General features: G+C 51.7%; 1 protein-coding gene across 1 annotated transcript; it reads left to right on the top strand.

The window, feature by feature from the left end:
* The first annotated feature begins 520 nt into the window (after positions 1-520).
* ADAMTS4 (ADAM metallopeptidase with thrombospondin type 1 motif 4) lies at positions 521-18,914 on the top strand. Its single transcript, XM_056853490.1, has 9 exons — positions 521-1,096; positions 6,449-6,772; positions 8,187-8,319; positions 9,610-9,777; positions 10,328-10,614; positions 12,139-12,325; positions 12,771-12,946; positions 15,535-15,710; positions 18,452-18,914. The coding sequence occupies exons 1-9, from the start codon at positions 521-523 to the stop codon at positions 18,864-18,866; spliced, it is 2,442 nt and encodes an 813-aa protein (XP_056709468.1). The 3' UTR covers positions 18,867-18,914.
* Positions 18,915-22,515: the final 3,601 nt, after the last annotated feature.

The following is a 22,515-nucleotide window of genomic DNA, read 5'->3' as shown; positions in this document are numbered from 1 at the left end:
GGAGCGAAAGGAGAGCTGAGTTTCATTCTGCTGCAGAGACTCCCGGAAGGCAGCGTGTGGAAAATAAAGGCATATTCAGTTGGAAAGGACTTGGCCTCGAGCAGATCAAGGGGGGGAAGTCTGGAAAGAGAATTTTGATTGTTCACTTTCAGAAACCGAAATAGCAGCGAGGAACTTTGCATTCGGCCATTCGAGAGGACCAGAGATTCTGTCTGTTCAGGGCTGTCCGACTTCGAATGCAGGGGATGCCCTCAGATTAAGGGCCGAGAAGGACAGACAGCAAAGAGGAGAAACGTTTCTTTTATTGACAATTGGCATCTGCCGTGAAATCCCTCGATCTGTTCTTTTTTTGCTAATCTCAGGGGCTGGGCTTTTTCCTTGAAGGAAATTTTCCCTTCCAATTTTTTTTTTAAAAAAAAATTATTTTCAACGTTTTTTTCAGAATAGAATAATTAAAAAAAACATTTTGTTCCCAATGCATCTTCTGCTGTTTGCCACCTGCTGGTCTCTGGTCTTGGCAATGGACGACCGTGCTCGTTTCGGTGGGTATCAGGAAGAAATTATCTTTCCTGAGAGACTAAATGACACCTCCTATCCTTCGGGTCAGGATAAGGACGGCGTGTCTGAGAACAGCTTGGGTGGCGGCTGGAACCCAGAAACCCAGCTTTCGTACTGCCTCCGCGTGTTCGGTGAAGAACTGGTACTCAGTTTAGAGAAAGACCCCAGTTTCTTCTCAGAGGGCTTGACGGTACAGTATTTGGGCAGGTCCGGGCAAGCCGTGGACGGCCCCGCCGATCAAGGGACTTATTTCACCGGCACCGTGAACTCCGACCCGGAATCGATTGCGGCGGTCAACTTTGACGGGACGTCTTTGCTGGGGGTGCTCCAGTACCGCGGCGTCGAGTACCACGTGCAGCCTCTGGAAGGGGGAGTACCAAACACGGCGGGAGGAGTCGGCGCCCACGTGGTGAGGAAGAAAGTGTCGGAGAAAGCAGCCGGTCCCATGTGCGGCGTCGGATCCCAGGTTCCGGACACCGTGCCAGCCCCGGGAGGTGAACTGTTGGCTAGGAAGGATGAGTCCCCCAGGAGATTTAAGGTAGGAGAGTCCACATGCTGGTTCTAGGAGGAGGAGGAAAATCACTGGCAAAGGTTCTTGCCGATAATGCTTTTCAGATGCCGCTCAGCTCTGTGTTGGTCTTGGCAGTGAATCTCGTCCTCCCAGGGAAAGGAAAATGCCCTTATTTTAGCATCTCTGAGGTTCTTCGAGAGATTGTCCTCAACTAAACTATGTCAGATGGTGCACGCTAACCCAGATTGGTGCTAGGGTTGGCCATTTCCCCCCCTCCCGAGAGCCAGAAATCCACGCCTGACATATGGCCTTACCTGGCAACACTTGGAGAACCCAACAGTGGCTAATAACTTTCACAGTACACCCAGCAAAAGTTATTATTTCTTGGGCAACTGTGCTTGACGTATACCGTCGATAACTAACTGTTCTGACAAAGGTTTCTATACTCAAGCACAGCTTCATTTAGAATCCTCTGACTTAGTAACCCAGATTCTTTGCACAGCAGAATAGGGTGATCGGCAGATGTGAGGCAAGATCCGCATATATTTTTCATCATTCCTCAATTGCACGTCTTAGGAAAAGAAGTGCGTTTGGTGTTCGGGACCCCAGACTTCCAACTAGAATCCTTCTCTCTGGTAGTTTCCCGCATGCAGGGAGTTTTGGGCAGGGGGAAGCCCAATAAGAAATGCTATTTACAGAGCCCATAGCAAGTGTTGACAACAGCCCTAAGAGGTAGGCCACTAATGTGCATAGCAGGTGAGAGAAGGCCGGCTTGCTGAATGCCACAGAATGAATTTGTTGCCCGGGAGATTTGTTGCCAAGTGGGGTTTTTTCCAGCTCATGGACTAGGGCAGTGAGCGACTCCAGTTCTCATGTGTTTCCTGTGCCTTTGGAATCTGTTTTTATCCCACACTTCTCCCAAGGAGCTCAGGACAGCCCCCTCCCCATTTTATCCTCACAGTAACCCCTGCAAGTGTGTGAGGCTGACAGAGAGAGTGGTGAGGTTCATGGCCAAGTGGGAATTTGAATCCAGATCTCCAGGGTCGAACACTCTAGCCACTACACCACCACTGTATTTGATGTGCAGGCCTGTTCTTTTCCAAAGCCACCTATCTCCTAAATATGGTTACCAACTCCATGTTGGGAAATTCCTGGAGATTTGGGGGGGGGGTGGAGCCTGGGGAGGGCGGGATTTGGGGAGGGGAGAGCACTCAGGGGAGATGTAACATCATAAAAGGCTGATCTCCAAAGCATCCATTTCCTCCAGGGGAATGAATATAGTCTGGCGATCAGCTGTCATTCCGGGAGATCTCCAGGCCCCACCTGGAGGTTGGCAAGGCTACTGCTAACCTAAAATCCCGGCTCATCGGTCTCGGATCTCCCCATTCCTCCCTCCTTGCCTTTCCCGTCAGCTGCATACTGTAAGCATTCTGGGGCAGAGGCAATCGGTGTCTTTTCCATACAGCACCTAGCACAGCATCAGCGTTAGGGTTGCCAGGTCCCTCTTCGCCACCGGCAGGAGGTTTTGGGGGTGGAGCCTTAGGAGGGCGGGGTTTGGGGAGGGCTTCAATGCCATAGACTCCAATTGCCAAAGCAGCCATCTTCTCCAGGCGAACTGATCTCTATCGGCTGGAGATAGGTTGTAATAGCAGATCTCCAGCTAGTACCTGGAGGTTGGCAACCCTAGTCAGCATCACCAAATGTGAAGCAGAGATAGGCACTGGCCACCTTCTTCCCTATTTTGCTATTTGTTCAAATCGCGGCTCCTATGCGCACATCAAAAGAGTACAGAGATGTGCACAGCTGCCCATAAATCTCCCTCCCACAACTTCATTCTGCTCAGGCCAGGGTCCCTGCGTGTTCTTTCCAGAGTGTTCCCGGAGGCAAGAAAATAACGGCACAATCCGAACCAGGGAAAGGCCTGCCCCGTGGCACCGGTTTCATGCCCACGATTCCTTGTGCTTCTCCCTCCCCCTTTCTTTTCCTGCTGCTTCTTGCCCTGACTGGGAGATTTCATCAGCAGGGTTTGGGAGACGCACAGAAGTCTTGGCAGGGATCTAGAAAATGACCGGACGCTGGAAACGGATCGCTGGGATGGCGTAAGCGTTTGTCTGACGGACCCCAGAGACCCACATTCCGTTCTGCACTCAGCCATGAAAATAAATCACAGGGTGATCTTGGACCAGGCTGTCTAGACTGAGAGAGAGAGCCTGGTCTGCCTCACAGGGGTGTTAGGCGGATACAATGGGGGAGGACGGGACAATGTACAGCACATGGAGCTCTGTGGAGGAAGGGCAGGATAAAAAACGAGTTCTTGAGGGAGACACAGCTAATGCCAGAAGCAGTTGATCCTGTGGGCCAATTCCACAAACGGCAGCAGCTTTCTCTGGTGCAAGATCATCCTATTGAAGCAAGTAGGGTTGCCAACCTCCAGATACTAGCTGGAGATCTCCTGCTATTCCAACGGATCTTCAGCTGATAGAGATCAGTTCCCCTGGAGAAAACAGCTGCTTTGGCAATTGGACTCTATGGCATTGAAGTCCCTCCCCAAACCCCGCCCTCCTCAGGCTCCGCCCCAAAAATCTCCAGGTATTTCCCAACCCGGAGCTGGCAACCCTAGAAGCAAGAGGCTTGGGGGGGAAAGAAGGGGGCTGTGTGGGTCAGGCCAAACCCAGATCTAGGCTGGGAAAGAGTGTTGCAGAGGTGCTGGAAATGGAGCAAAAGGTTTTTGAGCCAGAACTGAGAACAATGGGGAAGTTGAGGCCAGGCCTGGCTAATCCAGAAGCTTCATACTGGCTGGCCAATTACAGGGACCGATGTTGCAAACGCCAGTCCCCTTCTGTACCTGAAGGGGGCTCGGAGGTCTCACGACTGAGCACATAAAGCCTTAGGTCCCCAACATACCCATTTTTAGGGCCCGACATGATTAAGCTGACCCCAGATAGGGTTGCCAACCTCCAGGTGGGGCCTGGATATCTCCTGGAAGTACACCTGATCTTCCGACTATAAAGATCAGAAAACGGAGGATGACCTCTATGGCATTATACCCTGCTGAGCTCCTTCCTCTCACCAAACCATGTCCTCCCCAGGCTGTACCCCCCAAATCTCCAGGAATGTCGTAACCCGGAGCTGGCAACCCTATATCTGGCTCCAGCCCAGGTCCTGTCAGGCAGGCACGCTCTGAAAATTCCTGGCTGAAACTTCGATTCTTGGGCATACAGGGGCTGGTTTGGATTGGTACCATGGCTTAAACCTTCCCTCCTTGAGCCATTTTCCTGACCTAAAACACCCCCAGTAGGGTTGTCAGCTCCGGGTTAGAAAATATCTGGATATTTTGGCTGTGGAACTTGAGGAGGGCAGGATTTGGAGAGGGGAGGGACTTCAATGCCATAGAGTCCACCTTCCAAAGCTGCCATTTTCTCCAGTGGAACTGATCACTGTCGCCTGGAGGTCAGTTGTAATAGCGGGAGATCTCCAGCCGCCACCTGGAGGTTGGCAACCGTAGCCCCCAGGGAGCTGCTATTTCCCTTGATGGAAAACATACGTGAACACATGAAGCTGCCTTATACTGAATCAGACCTTTGGTCCATCGAAGTCAGTATTGTCTACTCAGACCGGCAGGGGCTCTCCAGGGTCTCAGGCAGGGGTCTTTCACATCACCTACCTGCCTGGTACCGTTAACTGGAGATGCCGGGGACTGAACCTGGGACCTTCTGCATGCCAAGCAGATGCTCTACCACTGAGCCACAGCCCCTCCCCACCTATAGTCCCTTGGTATCTGTATTATCAGCACATGCAAGTGTTCCCCAGTGGGGCAAACCGTGGCTGTCCGGGGCTGCACTCCCCAACACCAATTTTGGCCTTTCACCTCCGGCTCTGACGCACTCCCAGTGCAGCTGAGACAGGCTTTGACTTTGCAGCGTTGTGGGGATGTCTCAGCGCTGAGCGGGCCCAGGGAGACGGCACCGCCTCCCTCCCACGAGCCCAGGGCTGGTGCCTGGCCTCCCTTAGCATCGAAGGCAAAGCTGGGTTCTGGCCAGAAGAAGTCGCTGCCCCCAAAGCCTTCCTTCGCTATTAAGGCTGGCAGGCGACCAAATGACATACGTTCACTGAGCTGGCTAACCCTCACGCTGCCTAAAGACGTCAGGCCTTCAAGGGCATTCTTTCTCTTGCGGCCGCCGTAAATTCAAATCAGCCCTAACAAAGAATGTAGCTACATTTATTAGTTGACTGTTCCTCCGATTAGAAGTAGCAGCCTTTTGGATCAGTCGGAGCCTGAGGAGGGCGAGGTTTGGGGAGGGGAGGGGCTTCAATGCCATAGTGTTCAATTGCCAAAGCGGCCAATTTCTCCAGTTGAACTGCTCTCTATCGGCTGGAGATCAGTTGTAATAGCAGGAGATCTCCAGCTAGTACCTGGAGGTTAGTGAACAAATTGCTGCCACTATGGCTAAAATCCTTAATCGCTTGCTATACGAGTTGTACAAACCAAACCAGGCTCCACATAAATTCGAACTAAATGTATTCAACCGTTTTATCAAAAAGCATTATTCCAGAATTACATTGTTAAGCACGCATCCAGACATATATAAACTGAAGTGCACTACATGGAAGTTACACCATGTCAATTTCGCCATCCACCATAAGAGTCTCTAATCACATGTGAAGAGTCCTCTGTATTCTGCAATTTTTACGGTATGAGCAAAGATTGTCTGGCAATAAAAATTGCAGAATACAGAGGACTCTTCACATGTGACCAGAGACTCTTATGGTGGATGGTGAAATTGACATGCCGTAGAGACCCTTATGGTGGATGGTGAAGTTGACATTGTTTACTAGTATCATGTGTATGTGTGCAAAGTGCCGTCAAGTTGCAGCCGACTTATGGCGACCCCTTTTTAGGGTTTTCATGGCAAGAGACTAACAGAGGTGGTTTGCCAGTGCCTTCCTCTGCATAGCAACCCTGGTATTCCTCGGTGGTCTCCCATCCAAATACTAACCAGGGCCGACCCTGCTTAGCTTCTGAGATCTGACGAGATCAGGCTAGCCTGGGCCATCCAGGTCAGGACACTAGTATCATAGGGGCAGCTCAAGCTCTGTTTTGTAAGTACCTGGAGGTCGGCAACCCAAAGATCAGTTCCCCAGGAGGAAAGGGCTGGTTGGGAGGGGGGGTTGATGGCATTGTTCCAAATCCCGCCTTCCTCATGCTCCACCTCCAAATCTCCAGGAATTTCCCTACCCAGAGTTGGCAACCTTACCTGCAGGTCACTTCTGCTAATTGCGCGGCTCCTTCACCCCTGGCGTAAGGACCCTTTCCCCAGGCGACAAGCTCACTTCCGATCAGCCCAGCTCACCGTTCTCCATCCCTTCTCTTCCCCGCAGAGGTTCGCTTCCATCACGCACTACGTGGAGACGCTGGTGGTGGCCGACGAGGAGATGGCGCGTTTCCATGGGGCGGGCCTGAAGCGCTACCTGCTCACCGTCATGGCTGCCGCCGCCAAGTTCTTCCGCCACCCCAGCCTGAAAAATCCCGTCAATCTGGTCGTGACCAGGCTGGTGGTGATCGGGCGAGCCAAAGACGGGCTGGAGGTGTCCTCCAACGCTGCCGAGACGCTGAGGAACTTCTGCAAGTGGCAGAGAGGCCTCAACACAGCTGAGGACAAGGACCCTGAGCATTTCGACACAGCAATCCTGTTCACCAGAGAGGTAAGCAGCTCATTTATGAAGCTATTATTATTATTATTTCTTAAATGTATTCTCAACCCTCCCCGGCACTGTCGGGCTCAGGGCGGCTTCCAATCGAATGAATACATATAGATATAAATACATTGTATTAAAACATATCACTTAAAATTTGAAAACTAAACCCAATTTAAATGTAGATGGCATCCTAATTCAATACTAAAGGTAAAGGAAGTCCCCTGTGCAAGCACCTGGTCATTACTGACCCATGGTAGATAGAAGGTCGAACCAGAAAAAACGGGTTGAAATTAAATCAAAAGAGTTTCCATATAGACATTAGGAAGAATTTTCAAAAAGTTGGAGTGGTTCCTCAGTGGAACAGGCTTCCTCGGGAGGTGGTAAGCTCTCCTTCCCTGGAGGTTTTTAAGCAGAGGCTAGATGGCCATCTGTCAGCAATGCTGATTCTATGACCTTAGGCAGATGATGAGAGGGAGGGCATCTTGGGCATCTTCTGGGCATGGAGCAGGGGTCACTGGGGGTGTGGGGGAGAGGTAGTTGTGAATTTCCTTCATTGTGGAGGGGGTTAGACTAGATGACCCTGGTGGTCTCTTCCAACTCTAGGATTCATGGGGTGACGTCACGTCACGACACTTACTAGGCAGATCATGTTTACGGGGTGGTTGTCCATTGCCTTCCTCAATAGTCTACACTTTACCCCCAACAAACTGGGTACTCATTTTACCGACCTCAGAAGGATGGAAGGATGTGTCAACCTTCAACTGGCTATCTGAAACCGACTTCTGTCAGGATCGAACTCAGGTCGTGAGCAGAGCTTTTGACTGCAGTACTGCAGCTTACCGCTCTGCTCCACGGGACTCTTCCTAATTCAATACTGGCTCCTATTTAAAAAGTGCTCACCAAGGAGGTTGACCAAGGTGGAAGTCAGCAAGGCCAGTAACCTGCAGGGGGTCCATCTAGGGTTGCCAGCTCTGGGTTGGGAATTTCTGGGAGATTTTGGGGGTGGGGCCTGAGGAGGGCAGGGTTTGGAGAGGGGAGGGACTTCATTGCCATAGAGTCCAATGGCCAAACCGGCCATTTTCTCCAGGGGAACTGATCTCTGTCGCTTGGAGATCAGTTGTAATAGGGGGAGATCTCCAGCCGCCGCCTGGAGGTTGGCAACCTTAGGTCCACCGGCCCCAGGCCAAGAAGGCGAACAGCATTGCCCATTTATGCTGGCATGGTGCAGTTATGGATGGCTCCCTGCCCTCCTGCTTGTCATTAAAGGACCCTGGGGTGAGTTCTTTGTGCAACTGAATGGCTCCTTGAGCAACCTGAACGCCGGCAGGGGAGGAGATTTCCTAACATTGTGGCATGATCATCTCTACTGCATGTCCTAACAGTGTCTTTTTCTTAGCGTGTGTTTGCGTTTCATTGGCAGGATCTCTGTGGGCGCGATAGCTGCGGCACTCTGGGGATGGCCGACGTGGGCACCGTATGTGACCCGGCACGCAGCTGCTCCATCGTGGAGGACGACGGGCTCCAATCTGCCTTCACCGCGGCGCATGAACTCGGTACGGGATGGTGCCGTTCATGCAAATGCTGGGGCGACAACCAGATGCAACCCCAGGAACTGTGCAATCGTTCCACCGGGGGCCAGCTCTGGGTTGGGAAATACCTGGAGATTTTGGGGGTGGAGCCTGGGCAGGGTTTGGGAAGGGGAGGAGCTCAGTGGGGTCTAATTAGGGATGCCAGCCTCCAGGTGGGGATATAATTAGGGATGCCACCCTCCAAGTGGAACTTGGGATCCCCCAGAATTGCAGCTCAATTCCAGACTACAAGGCTCAGTTCCCCCGGATAAAATGGATAATATGGAGGGTGGGTTCTGTGGCATTGTACCACACTGAGGCCCCTGTATTCCTCAGGTTTCATTCCCAAATTTCCCAGCCTCGATCTGGCTACCCTACCACCCCCCATCCCTGCCAAGTGGGCCCGACAACTTTAGGTATAATGCCATAGAATCCTCCCTCCAAAGCAGGGGAACTGAACTTGGTCATCTGGAGATCACACGAACACACGAAGCTGCCTCCTACTGAATCAGACCCTTGGTCCATCAAAGTCAGTATTGTCTACTCAGATCGGCAGTGGCTCTCCAGGGTCTTTCACATCACCTACATGCCTAGTCCCTTTAACTGGAGATGCCGGAGATTGAACCTGGGACCTTCTGCGTGCCAAGCAAATGCTCTACCACTGAGCCACAGCCCCTCCCCAATTGTTATAGCAGGAGATCTCCAGGTGCCACCTGGAGGTTGGCAGCCCTGGGTCTGGGCATCTATCTAAGCAGATGGCCCCCTACTGGCCAAAGAAGCTTGGACCATCTATCCCTACCAGGAATGAGTGACTGCCCCTAATCTGAATCGGGGGGCCATGCCCTCGGGAAACAAGTTCCTCCCAACATGGGACTATGTCAGGAGGGTTACCAACCTCCAGGTACTAGCTGGGGATCTCCTGGTATTACAATTGACCTCCGGCCGATAGAGATCAGTTCCCCTGGAGAAAATGGCCGCTTTGGCAACTAGACTCTATGGCATTGAAGTCCCTCCCCTCCTCAGGCTCCGCCCCAAAAACCTCCCGCCAGTGGCAAAGAGGGACCTGGCAACCCTGTTATCTCAGTCAAATTCAGGTTGGGGGATCTCAGACCCTAAATCCTTCTGTGTAGCTTGGCACTCAGATACTAAGAGCCTAAACTCCATTTTAGACAGCAGATTCCACCTTGGCACTGTAAACCGCTAAGTAGGGAATACCTGTAGCATATAGGATACAGGATCCAATTTTTAATTTCTCTTCCCGCCACCAATGTTTAGGTCACGTCTTCAACATGCTCCACGATAACGACAAACACTGCAAAGACATAAACAAGGAAACTAGCTCCACCCACATGATGGCTTCCGTCATGACCCCCGTGGACCCCGACGAGATGTGGTCGCCGTGCAGCGCCCGATTCATCACTGACTTCTTAGACAACGGACACGGTACAATCTCACCTTCCCATTTGCTGACACCAGGTCAGTTGCAATAGTGGGAGGTCTCCAGCTAGTACCTGGAGGTTGGCAACCCTAGCCTCTATGCCCTGTTGTGGGCCCTCCAGAGGAACTGGTTGGCCGCTGTGTGAGACAGGATGCTGGACTAGATGGACCACTGGTCTGATCCAGTTGAGCTCTTCTAATGAAGGTCTCATCCTCTATGCCCTGTTGTTGGTCCTCCAGAGGACCTGGTTGGCCACTGTGTGAGACAGGATGCTGGACTAGATGGACCACTGGTCTGATCCAGCAGAGCTCTTCTGCTGTTCTTATGAAGGCCTCAGCCTCTATGCCCTGTTGTGGGCCCTCCAGAGGAACTGGTTGGCTACTGTGTGAGACAGGATGCTGGACTAGATGGACCACTGGTCTGATCCAGCAGGGCTCTTCTTCTGTTCTTTTGGGTTCCTTCAACAGGAGTGAGTGTTCCACAAACAGTAGCTTCAGGGCTCAACCAGGCCTGGTCTCAGCTAACCCCCCGGGTCTCCCTTCTCTGCCCTTGCAGGCCACTGCCTCCGAGACAAGCCGCACGAACCCCTGCGCCTACCGGCTGCCTTCCCGGGCAGCGAGTACGACGCAGACCAGCAATGCCAGCTGAGCTTCGGGGCTGACTCACGCCACTGCCCCAACCTCAACCCGCCGTGTGCCTCGCTGTGGTGCACGGGCCGGATCAACGGGCAATTCATGTGCCAGACCAAATACTTCCCCTGGGCGGACGGGACTCGTTGTGGCGAAGAGAAGAGCTGCATGAAAGGCATCTGCATCAGCAAAACGCAGCTAAAGGCCTACAACGTGAGTAGCCCCGCCAGCGGGGGGAGCCAGAGAGTCTTTCCGTTTCACGATTTTGTAAGGGTTTAAGGGGGGAAATGGAGGAGGGGAAAGAAAGGTTAGAACTATCAAAATTCTAAATGTTGTTCAAATTGTGGCAAGCTGCAAATTCAGCCCCCATGTTAGCAGCTATTAGGGTTGCCAGGTCCCTCTTTGCCACTGGTGGGAGGTTTTTGGGGTGGTGCCTGAGGAGCGCAGGATTTAGGGAGGGGGGGGGACTTCAATGTCCTAGAGTCCAATTGCCAAAGCGGCCGTTTTCTCCAGGTAGGGTTGCCAACCGCCAGGTACTAGCTGGAGATCTGCTATTACAACTGATTTCCAGCCGATAGAGATCAGTTCCCCTGGAGAAAATGGCTGCTTTGGCAATTGGACTCTATGGCATTGAAGTTCCTCCCCTCCCCAAACCCCACCCTTCTCAGGCTCCACCAAAATCTCCACCGGTGGCAAAGAGAGACCTGGCAACCCTATCTCCAGGTGAACTGATCTCTATCGGCTGGAGACCAGCTGCAATAGCAGGAGATCTCCAGCTAGTACCTGGAGGTTGGTAACCCTAGCAACTGTATCCGGTTGGTGCACCCCAGATGAGGTGTGCTTAGAAGAAAATTGACACCACCGGAGTTAATGGAGAATGTGGGCAAGTTACAAATTCTCCCCTCCTCACCAAACTGCCTTGAAAGCTGATCCTGTCTGCATAGCCCTTAATTGGGAACCCAAAAGACAGACTTCGTGATAAATGGTGGCCCAGGTTGCTGGATACTGGAACAGGGAAACCAGTCAGACTGCAGGAGAGTGATTCTATTTTAGCATGCTTCTGTATGTATATTTTAAAATCTCTCCTGTAGAGTTGCCAGCTCCGGGTTGGGAAATAACTGGAAATTTTGGGGGTGGAGCCTGAGGAGGGGAGGGTTTGGGGAGGGACTTCAATGCCATAGATAGGGTTGCCAACCTCCAGTTGGCGGCTGGAGAACTCCTGCTATTACAACTGATCTCCAGCAGATAGAGATCAGTTCACCTGGAGAAAATGGCCGCTTTGGCAATTGGACTCTATGGCATTGAAGTCCCTCCCCAAACCCCGCCCTCCTCAGGCTCTGCCCCAAAAATCTCCCACCAGTGGTGACAATGAACCTGGCAACCCTAGCCGTAGAGTCCAATTGCCCAAGCGGACATTTTCTCCAGGGGAACTGATCTCTGTCGCCTGGATGTCGGTTGTAATACCTCGAGATCTCCGGCCACAACCTGGAGGGTGGCAACCCTACCCTCTTGGCAAGCCAAAAAGTAGCCCAAGAGGGAATGGATTGGGTTAGCTGTACTAAATTTCTACTTGCGGGGAGTTTTCTTCTGTTACATGTGGGGAGAACCTGTGGTTTGCAGGGCCATCTAAGGATCCCACCACCTGCTGTGTGGATAACACCCTCTGGGGTGTTACCGCTTTATTCTTTCAGGTACATCATGTATTTTGTTCTCTCTCTCTCCCCTACCTGTCTGCAGATTCCCACCCATGGTGGTTGGGGGCCCTGGGGCGCATGGGGAGAATGCTCGCGCAGCTGTGGAGGAGGAGTGCAGTATTCCTCTCGGGAGTGTGACAAGCCAGTCCCACGCAATGGCGGGAAGTACTGCGAGGGAAAGCGCACGCAGTTCCGCTCCTGCAACGTCCAGGATTGCCCTGAAGGCAGCGGTAAGATAAATGTATTGTATTTCAAAACCTCCCGTCCATTCCGCCTTGCTGTTTCGTAGACAACCAAAGCAGTCTGCATAACCTAAGCACAGTAAAAAAAGACTGAGTAAACTCGGCCCCGTGGCGCAGGGTGGTAAGCTGCAGTACTGCAGTCAAAAGCTCTGCTCACGACCTGAGTTCGATCCCGACGGAAGTCGGTTGCAGGTAGCCAGCTCAAGGTTGACTCAGCCTTCCATCCTTCCGAGGTAGGTGAAATGAGGACCCAGCTTGCTGGGGGTAAAGGGGAGATGACTGGGGAAGGCAACGGCAAACCACCCCGTAAAACAAAGTCTACCTAGGAAACCTCGGGATGTGACGTCACCCCATGGGTCAGGAAGGACCCGGTGCTTGCACGGGGGACCTTTACTTACTACTAAACTTGGCTCATCTGGACATTTCCTTCCAGCCTTGACCTTCCGAGAGCAGCAGTGCGCCGTTTACAACCACCGAGAGGACATGTTCAAGGGCTACCCTGCACCCATGGACTGGGTGCCCCGCTACAGTGGCGTGGCCGAACGGGACCAATGCAAGCTGACCTGTCAGTCCTACGCCTTGGGCTACTACTACGTCCTGGAACCGAGGGTGAGCGTTGCCATGGTGACGAGGCCTCCGGGCCCTTAGGAGACTTCTGCGCGGTGTCGTGGTTAAGAGCGGCGGCTTGGAGCGGTGGGCTCTGATCTGGAGAACCGGGTTCGATTCCCCACTCCCTCCACATGAGCGGTGGAGGCTAATCTGGTCGACTGGATTTGTTTCCCCACTCCTACACACGAAGCCAGCTGGGTGACCCTGGGCTAGTCACAGCTCTCTCAGCCCCACCGACCTCACAGGGAGTCTGTTGTGGGGAGGGGAAGGGACGGCGATTGTCAGCCGGTCTGATTCTTCCTTAAGTGGTAGAGAAAGTCGGCATGTAAAAACCAATTCCTACTCCTCCTCTTCCTCTTGTTCTTCTTACAACTTAGGTTAAGAGGGATCAGATGGTAGATGACGTAAAAGACTTGTCGTCCTGAGACCTTGGAGAGCCGCTGCCAGTCACAGTAGGCAATGCGGACCTTGATAGACCAATCGCCTGACTCAGTAGAAGGCAGCTAGATTCAAGTCCAGTAGCAGCTAAGAGACCAACAAGATTTTCGGGGCATAAGCTTTGACTCTCGAAAGCTGATGCCCCAAAAATCTTTGTTGGTCCAAAGATGCTTCTGGACTTGAATCTAGCTAAAGCTGGTCTACTTTAGACCAACACGGCTACCCTCCTGAAAATATCTTCAGTAGAAGGCAGCTTCATACGTTCGATCTGAGTGCCAATCCTTCCCCTGAGGAATCCTGAGAATTGGAGCATAGCCAGGATGTTGTTAGAAATTCCTAGGGAAGAGGAAATAACTTGGAGTTGAAGGCTGTAGCGAGGATCGGTAAAAAAAAAAAAAGGTCGGCCCTGGTCAGTATTTGGATGGGAGACCACCAAGGTATGCTAGGGTCGCTATGCAGAGGCAGCCAACGGCCACCCGCCTCTGCTCCTCTCTTGCCTTGAAAAACCTATGGGGTTGCCATAAGTCGGCTGCGACTTGGCAGCAAAAAGAAACAAGACCCCAAAATTGAAGGGTCAGGGTTAGGTCAGTTGTGAAACATTGACGATTGGCACCGGGAGAGCAATGTGTAACTCATTTCCCTCCAGATGTTCTGTCAGGGGTTGGTATTTGGAGGGAAGCACAGAGGAAGAAGAAAGAGCTAGGAGTGCATGAATGATAAGCTAGGAGATAAAGAATGGGTCTGACAGTGGAAGATTTCTGTGGAACAGGAGGAGGAGGAGGAGGAGGAGGAGGAGCTGGTTTTTATATGCCGACTTTCTCCACCACTTAAGGCAGAATCAAACTGGCTTACAGTCTCCTTCTCTCCCCCTCCCCACAACAGACACCCTGTGAGGTAGGTGGGGCTGAGAGAGGGTGACTTGCCCAAGGTTACCCAGCTGGTTTCATGTGGAGGAGGAGGAGCGGGGAAACCAACCTGGTTCACCAGATTAGCCTCCGCTCATGTGGAGGAGTGGGGAATCAAACCCGGTTCTGCAGATCAGAGTCCACCGCTCCAAACCACCACTCTTAACCACTACACCACGCTGGAGAAGCAGAGGTGAACAGAGCTGGAGACTGAACCCGGGATCTTCTGGGTGCAAAGCACAAGCTCTCCAGCTAAATGACCCTTGTGGAAATCCTTGAATGGACATCCCGAGTGCTGTTAACGGGTAAAAGGCAGTGCAGAGTAATGGTTAGAGTATCACCCTAGGAGCAGGGAGCCCCCGGTTCAAATCCCCAGAGAGCTCACTGGGTGATGTTGGGCCAAGTCTCTCGGTCTTGGCCTAACCAACCTCACAGGGCTGCCGTGAGGTCAATGGAAGAATCGCGCATGTCGCTCTTGGCTCCTTGGGGGAAGGCTGGGATAAAAATGTGATCAATAAATAATAGTGTGGGGTTTGGTTTGGTGTAGGGGAACGGGGAGGGGGACCTTCCTTCCCCTGTGCCGTTTTCCTGATCTCTCCGGAGCAGCTGTTTGCCCCGCTGGGAGAACCGTCGCAGGAACAGCAGCTCCAGACAGCCATTTGAGATTGGGAAATGGTGCATGTGAGGGAGAAGGTTATTCTGTCATCCCCGTTTATTCTGTCCTTCCCTTGTGCTGTGTCCTTAGCCAGAATGAGGGCCCCGCAGCTACTGTTTGCCAAGCAGAAAAGCTCAGGAGACCTGTTCACGAATCTCCCAGTTTTTCATTGACTTTGAAGAACAAGAGTTGGTTTTTATATGCCGACTTTCTCTGCCACTTAAGGGAGAATCAAACCGGCTTACAATCGCCTTCCCTTCCCCTCCCCACAACAGACACCCTGTGAGGTAGGTGGGGCTGAGAGCTGTGACTAGTCCAAGGCCACCCAGCTGGCTTCATGTGCAGGAATGGGGAAACCAATCCAGTTCACCAGATTAGCCTCCGCCGCTCATGTGGAGGAGTGGGGAATCAAACCCAGTTCTCCAGATCGGACACCACCGCTCCAAACCACTGCTCTTAACCACCACGCCACGCTGGCTTGTGTGTGTGTGTGTGTGTGTGTAAAGGCCAGAAAGCAGAAGAGGGAGAGCTAGAAATGGAAACAGATGGCCGCACAAGCCCTGGGCAAACCCAATCTCGCTTTGTTTCAGGTGGCTGACGGAACGCCCTGCTCCCCTGAATCGACCTCGGTCTGCGTTCAGGGACGCTGCGTCCACGCCGGCTGCGACCGCGTCATCGGCTCTAAGAAGAAGTTCGACAAGTGCATGGTGTGCGGAGGAGACAACTCGCACTGCACCAAGACCTATGGCTCCTTCACAAAGCCCAAGTGAGTGACCCTTGTTTCCGATGGCGTGGGGAATGAGAGGGTGCGGCCAGGTTCCCAAATGGCCAGCAACACTTTTAACCAAATGGAGGCCAATTGGACACCTCAGTAAGAATCCTCGTCAAAAGGAAATCAGTGATCCAGTCCCAAATTTAAAAATTTAGAAAGTTTTAGGTGGGTATCTGTGTTGGTCTGTAGCAGAAGGGCAAGATTAGAATTTGATAGCACCTTAAAGATCAATGAAGAGTTTCAGGATATGAGCTTTTGTTTATGCATGGGTACTTTCACTCACGTTCGCCTCCAGTTTGTCTCAGTTGTTCCTTGGAGTTCTGCATGAGTTGTCTGTCCATTAGAGATGACCTCACTGCCAGCCCTAGCAATGTCTGGGTCTTCCCATTCCTCTGTTAACCCGACTCTTCCATCTTCCCTGAGCAAAGCCCGGGTGAAATCCCCATGCATAAGGCAAAGTGTGGGACATGCAAGCTTGCTTTCTCTCACAGCCAGTTACAAAGCAGCATGTCGAGAGGCGTGGATTGAAATACTTCCTGCTTCCTCGGAGCTCTTTCTGAGCAGAAGAAAATCTTTTTTAAACGGAGGCATGGATTTCTCCCCCCACCCTTTCAGATTGCTCCGTTTTTTATTTTGTTGTTCTTAAAATGCTTTTTTATGTGGCAACTGGGTTTGGGGGGGGAATCTTCTCTCACAGCGAGCACTGCAAAGTAAGCCAATTACAAAGCAGCATTTAAAGGGGCGGGGACTTGATTTGAGCTTGGAGACTGCTGGTGCAGAGCTTCCCAACAGGAAAGCGTGGGTCCAGCGAGCAACAAACCTCAGGTCAAACTCCCATGCATAAACGACCAAAGTTTCCTTGGTCAGATACAAGAAAGAATGGAGATCCAAGTCCTTAGATCCCATCTTCTGACTGGAATATATAAGGGCTCAGGGATCTCCGTTCCTACTTGTATCTGATGAAGGGAGCTTTAACTCTTGAAAGCTTGTACCCCCCTAAACATTGTTGGTCTCTCAGGTACTCCTGGACTTGTCTCTAGGACATTTAGAAGTGTTTTCACTTGCACTGCATCTCTTACGATTCCAGAAATCACAACAGATTTAAGAGTCCCAACAACCTCCCGCCCCTTCTTCCAGGTCATGACATAAAAAGGTGGCACTAAAACCTTACAAAATATTTTTCAAGGACCGCCCCCCAAATAGTTATGAATACACAGAGGAACAAATGTGCCTAATTAAAGAATGCAGCCAACTTTTCAAATTAAAGAATTACAGATGGCCCCTGTTTAGAGTAGGAAAAGAATGCCGTACTTACTTGCAGCTTTCTTTTAGGTTAAGGGGAGACCGAATGCTTGGTGTCAACTTGCCCCTAAGCTCATGATGCTTGAAAGTGCAGGTGGAACGCACCAATATTAGCAGAACAGACCTGCAGGATGCATCTTGGCTTGAGTAGAGCATAGACATTTGTCCACCTGTACAAAACTATGTACTGTTGTCCTTCCCAATGCGGTGACTATTGTAGAAATGCAAAAGCACACCTCACTATGCATATATATGATAGCTAGGAGAAATCGCATAGGTCAGACACATTCCATACAATCACACAACAAGGGTACAAAATTATCAAAAGTGTATTAAGCAACCTAAGGTGAATAACTATGGGACGTTGTTAAGCACCTTTGACTAAGGCAGTTGCCTAGGTGAGGAGGTGCTCTCCATCTTCATGTTTTTGGATTGTCTTGGCCATGCCATGATTGTATTTTTCTGGTTGCTATATAAGTTAGTTAGAGATAGAATATAGTTTATGTAGGTTTCTGTTATCCACCTTAGGTTGCTTAACACACTTTTGATAAATGTTGTACCCTTGTTGTACTATGGTTGTGTGATTATATGGAATATGTCTGACCTCTGCGATTTCTGCTAGGGACTATTGTAGAAGCACAACCAGATTAACCTTGAGATTGTTTTCAGGAAATAGGTAGGGTTGATCACATCAGACCTCAGAAGCTAAGCAGGGTCAGCCCTGGTTAGTACTTGGCACTTGGAGATCTTCCGGAGGCTCGGCAAGGCCTGCTTGTTTGCAAGGGCTTTTGAGGGGGTTTGAATCATAGAGTCGGAAGGGACCACCAGGGTCATCTAGTCCAACCCCCAGCACAATGCAGGAATTTCACAAATACCTCCCCCCACACCCCCAGTGACCCCTACTCCATGCCCAGAAGGTGGCCAAGATGCCCTCCCTCTCATGAACTGCCTAATAGAATCAGCATTAGTGACAGATGGCCATCTAGCCTCTGCTTAAAAACCTTCAGGGAAGGAGTACTTACCACCTCCCAAGGAAGCCTGTTCCATTGAGGAACCGCTCTGTTAGAAAATTCTTCCTAATGTCTAGTTTGAAACTCTTTTGATTTAATTTCAACCTGTTGGTTCTGGTCTGACCTTCTGGGGCAACAGAAAACAACTCGGCACCCTGCTGTATATGACAGCCCTTCAAGTACTTGAAGATGATGGGCATCTTTTGAAGGAAGGCAGAAGGGAGAGATTTGGGGGGTTGCTGTTTTATTTTTGGTTCTAGCTGGGGATGATTGAACTATTGTAAGCTGCCTTGTACCATGAGAAAAGGTGGGATATAAATGTTTTAATAAACAAACACCTTATGGTCCTTCTGTAACTCTTCATCTCAGGGGTGATCAAAGATTCTCCTTGGTTTCTGACACGTTGTGCCTTCTGCCCACCAGGTATGGTTACAATGATGTGGTCACCATCCCAGTGGGAGCAACCAATATCCTGATCCGCCAGAACAGCGGCTCGGACTCCTCTAATGATGGGATCTACTTAGCCTTACGCCGGCCGGACAACTCGTACGCCCTCAACGGCAAGTATATTCTTGTGCCTTCTGAACAGGACATCCACCTTCAGAACGGGGTCAACCTGCGCTACAGCGGGGCCACTAAGGCCACGGAGGTTATAACGGGCCGCGGGCCGCTGAAGGAGCCTCTCATCTTGCAAGCCTTGGTGGTGACGGATCAGAGGGCCCCCCGCCTCAAGTACACCTTCTTCGTCCCCAAACGCCCAAAGAGTTCGTCGAACCAGTGGCTGAAGCAGAAGGCCCGCATCTTGGAGGTCTTGAGGAACCGCCAAGGCCGCAAATAGAGCCATGAGGTGATTCTGGGCAGGCCTCGTGGGCTGTTCCTGGCCCTTCTAAACCAGAAAGCGGTATTTTTTGAGGGAAAGAAGGGCTCAGAGGAAGATTGCATGTTGACGCCCTTCCAAAGGTGACAAACTGCACCAAATCAGCCCAAGGGATCCCAACTAATATCACTGGTCGGACTTTTGTTTTGTTTTGTTGTACACGGTTAACAAACAGGTACCATGGTGGTCCCTTCTTGACAGCTGCCAGTATCCCTGGGCCCTTCCAGAACTTTCCGCAGTTTGCCAGACTTTTCTTTCGGGTGGGCCCCCTTGGTTATGCCCGGACACTCGGCAACGCAGGATGCAAACCCAGTGATCACAGGCCTAAAGAGGACATTGCTCACGTGGACAGTGTTGGTTTGCCAGGTCTGCCTCTTTCTTCCCCGGGGGAATGAGAGAATTGTGGGGGTGACCAAACCAGGCTTTGGAAAGAAGGGGGGGAGAGGAGAAAGAGACGCCTCCCTTTTTCCCCGTGCCTGACTTGGCAAGAAAAGTTGGTTTGCGGACACGGGGACGGAGCGAGACCAAAGAGAGCGGGCATCACTGCTGGAAGAATTCCATTTGGGTTCGTTGAAGCTTTCGAGAGGCCTCGTTTCACGATCCGTTGCGGCTGCGCCGTTGGCTCGAACGGATCCCTGACCACACCTCTACTGTATTTATTAGCCGAGTTATTTATTGGCCAATCTGGATACGCAGAGCATTAATCGCGGGGAAGGTTGTCTTGCTTTCCTTTCTTTCAAACACGCAGGCAGCGACGTCCCTCCCCGCTCGCCACAGCTTGCCAATTCCAGGCCGCACGTTTTCTGGGACGGCCAGGAAATGTGCCGGAGAGAGTCTACCTCAGCCCCTGAGCGCCGCCTCCTTCCGCTTCTCAGAGTAACTCTTTCCTCGGCCCTTCAAGGCCTGTGGCTTCCAGAACAGCCCGGCCAAGCCTCTCTGGCGTTTTGGCACGGGTGCATTTTCTAGTGGCCGTGCTTAGGCACCAAAGAAATTACAGGCCTTGGCTTGAGGGCGGCCCGTTCCCAGGCCTCACCCTGCACACCCTGACCTCTGTGCCTCCCTCGTCCTTCTGCTAAGAGGGAGGGAACAGGCTGGACTTCTCACTGCCGGGGCCCGCGATCGAAACGTGTGCGCTGAGGAATTTCTCCTTTTTTGCTCAAAGAATTTTGTTCTTGGGCTGGTTCCGAATAAGGCAGGCTGCCGGCAGAGTCGGGAACCCTAATGTGAGGGCTGGAAGCTGCTCTCCACGGAGGTAGCGGGAGAGTAAACCTGAAACTTAGAAGGAGAGGGCCATTAAACGAACCCCTTTTTGGCTTAAAAAGACAATTAAAGGGGGGAGGAAGAGCAAGGGAGACAGGAGAATTCTTTTCGGCTTGCAGCTGTAAAATGGGAGCAAAGTTTAGTGGTTGGAGCAGTGGGAGAGGGCGATGGGACTGCAGCTACCATTGCGAGGGGGGGACAGCATTTTGCAGTGTGAGGCAGGCGTTTTGGGGCCCGGCCTTGGGTGCTTTCCCCCATCTTTGTTCTGTCCGTGACACTTTTGAAACCCACCTTCCCTCTGAGGACACGGGAGAGCCTACGTGGTTTGCTCCTCCTCCGCTTTATCCTCGCAACAACCCTGCGAGGTAGATTGGGCCGGGGGCAGCTACACTACGGTCACCAAGTCTGCATCTTGGCTGATGAGGGATTGGAATCCGGAGTGTTTCGGGGAGCCTTGAAAAGAGGAGAGCGCTGCTCACTTAACCCTGCGCTGCTGTTATCAAAGATCCTTCCTCCCCACCGAGGATCCTTTGTGGCCATTTCCACCTTTCCCCCCTTCCTTATGCCAGGCACTACGCCCTCCCTTTCCCATGCTGCTTCCAGGCAGTAAGAGCACAACCATTGAAGAAGCAAAGAGTGGAAGCGATGCCTTTTGAGCATTGCTGAAATTTCTTTCTCTGAGCATTGGCGCACTGCAAACTGTACTCTCCCAGGCAACCCTGACTACTGAGTGGTCGGAGCTAAACACTACCCGAGGGAATGAAAAGGAAGTGGGGCTCCTAGGTTCCTTTCCCCCCACTTCTAGGAGAAGCAGGGGGGCATGGAACAGAGACCCTCAAGGGTGCTCTCTCCCAAGAATCAAAGAGACATCCCTGCGTCCATGAACTCTGCTCACGCTGGGACTGATCTGCCTGCGGTTCTCTCTCTGGAGGGAGTGTTATTTAAACCCTCTGTAGAGCCAGAGGGACCCTTTCCCCTTGCCTCCGGTTACGCTTTGCATCTCCCCCCCCCCCATTACTTCCCCAAACCAAGAGGGGAGGAGAGCGAGGTTTGAAGGTAAATAATTTAATTAAGTTATAATTTAAAAGGATCGCCACAAAGACCTGGACCCCGAGGCAAGTCCCCCTGGGGGGGTCAGAGGGAACGTTTTAGCAACGCATTCATTTTTTGTATAAGCAGCTTGTTAATATTTAGTAACGATTGCTGAGATTCTGGTTTTTTTAAAATAATAAAACTCTGCCCAGTTTATTTAATACTATTTATAAACCAGGTCTTTGGTGCTTCGTGTTTCTTTCGGCACATGCTGTTGTATTAGCGGCCTGGCAACGTAACGGAGGGTTGGAATAAGGCTGCCAGGTCCCACTTCACCACCAGCGGGAGGTTTTTAGGGCAGAGCCTGAGAAGGGCGGGGTTTGGGGGGGGAGGGACTTCAATGCCATAGAGTCCAATTGCAAAAGCGGCCATTTTCTCCAGGTGAGCTGATCTCTATAGGCTGGAGATCAGTTGCAATGGCAGGAGATCTCCAGCTAGTACCTGGAGGTTGGCAACCCTAGGTTGGAAGAAAAGGCGAACTTGCAAGAGTGGGGCGGGGAAGACCTGGCTGTGTTGGGCCTACAGTACTTGCTCAAGAGGCCACAGCTCGGTGGTACAGCCCTAGTCTGGCTTGTTGGCAGTTGTCCCGTGCAAGTCCCCAGCATCTCCTGTTAAAAGATCTCAGCCACAGAAGCTGGTGGGTTTGAACCTTCTCTGCCTGAAACCGGCAAAGTGGCTGCCAGGGTCAAGAACCGTTACTGAGCTCATTGGACTACTGCTCTGACCTGAGCGGCCCAGGTTAGCTCGATCTCGTCAGATTTCAGAAGTTAAGCAGGGTCAGCCCTGGTTCGTACTTGGATGGGAGACCACCAAAGAAGTCCAGGCTTGCTAAGCAAAGGCAGGCAATGGCAAACCCCCTCTGCTGTTCCCAGCCTTGAAAACCCCATGAAGGGTCGCCACAAGTCAGCTGTGATTTGACGGCACTTTAGAAGAAGAGTTGGTTTTTATATGCTGATTTTATCTACCTTTTAAGGAGAATCAAACCAGCTTACAATCTCCTTCAGTTCCTCTCCCCACAACAGACACCTTGTGAGGTAGGTGGAGGTGAGTTCAGAGAAAACTGTGACTAGCCCAAGGCCACCCAGCAGGCTTCATATGTAGGAGTGAGGAGACCAACCCGGTTCCCCAGATTAGAGTCTGCCACTCATGTGGAGGAGTGGGGAATCGAACCTGGTTCTCCAGCCTAGAGTCTGCCACTTGTGTGGAGTGGGTAATCAAAGCCGGTTCTCCAGATTAAAGGCCGCCGTTCTTAACCACT

Source organism: Euleptes europaea, chromosome 7 (genome assembly GCF_029931775.1).
Source record: "Euleptes europaea isolate rEulEur1 chromosome 7, rEulEur1.hap1, whole genome shotgun sequence".
NCBI classification, from domain to species: Eukaryota; Metazoa; Chordata; class Lepidosauria; order Squamata; family Sphaerodactylidae; genus Euleptes; species Euleptes europaea.
This window is presented reverse-complemented; position numbering and strand designations above follow the sequence as displayed.

Excerpts from the sequence above, each read along its gene's own strand:
- ADAMTS4 (XM_056853490.1), top strand. The coding sequence starts at position 521 with ATGGACGACCGTGCTCGTTTCGGTGGGTATCAGGAAGAAATTATCTTT. Across the intron at positions 9,778-10,327 it reads CTTCTTAGACAACGGACACG|GCCACTGCCTCCGAGACAAG; the intron begins GTACAATCTCAC and ends CTGCCCTTGCAG. Across the intron at positions 12,326-12,770 it reads GGATTGCCCTGAAGGCAGCG|CCTTGACCTTCCGAGAGCAG; the intron begins GTAAGATAAATG and ends ATTTCCTTCCAG.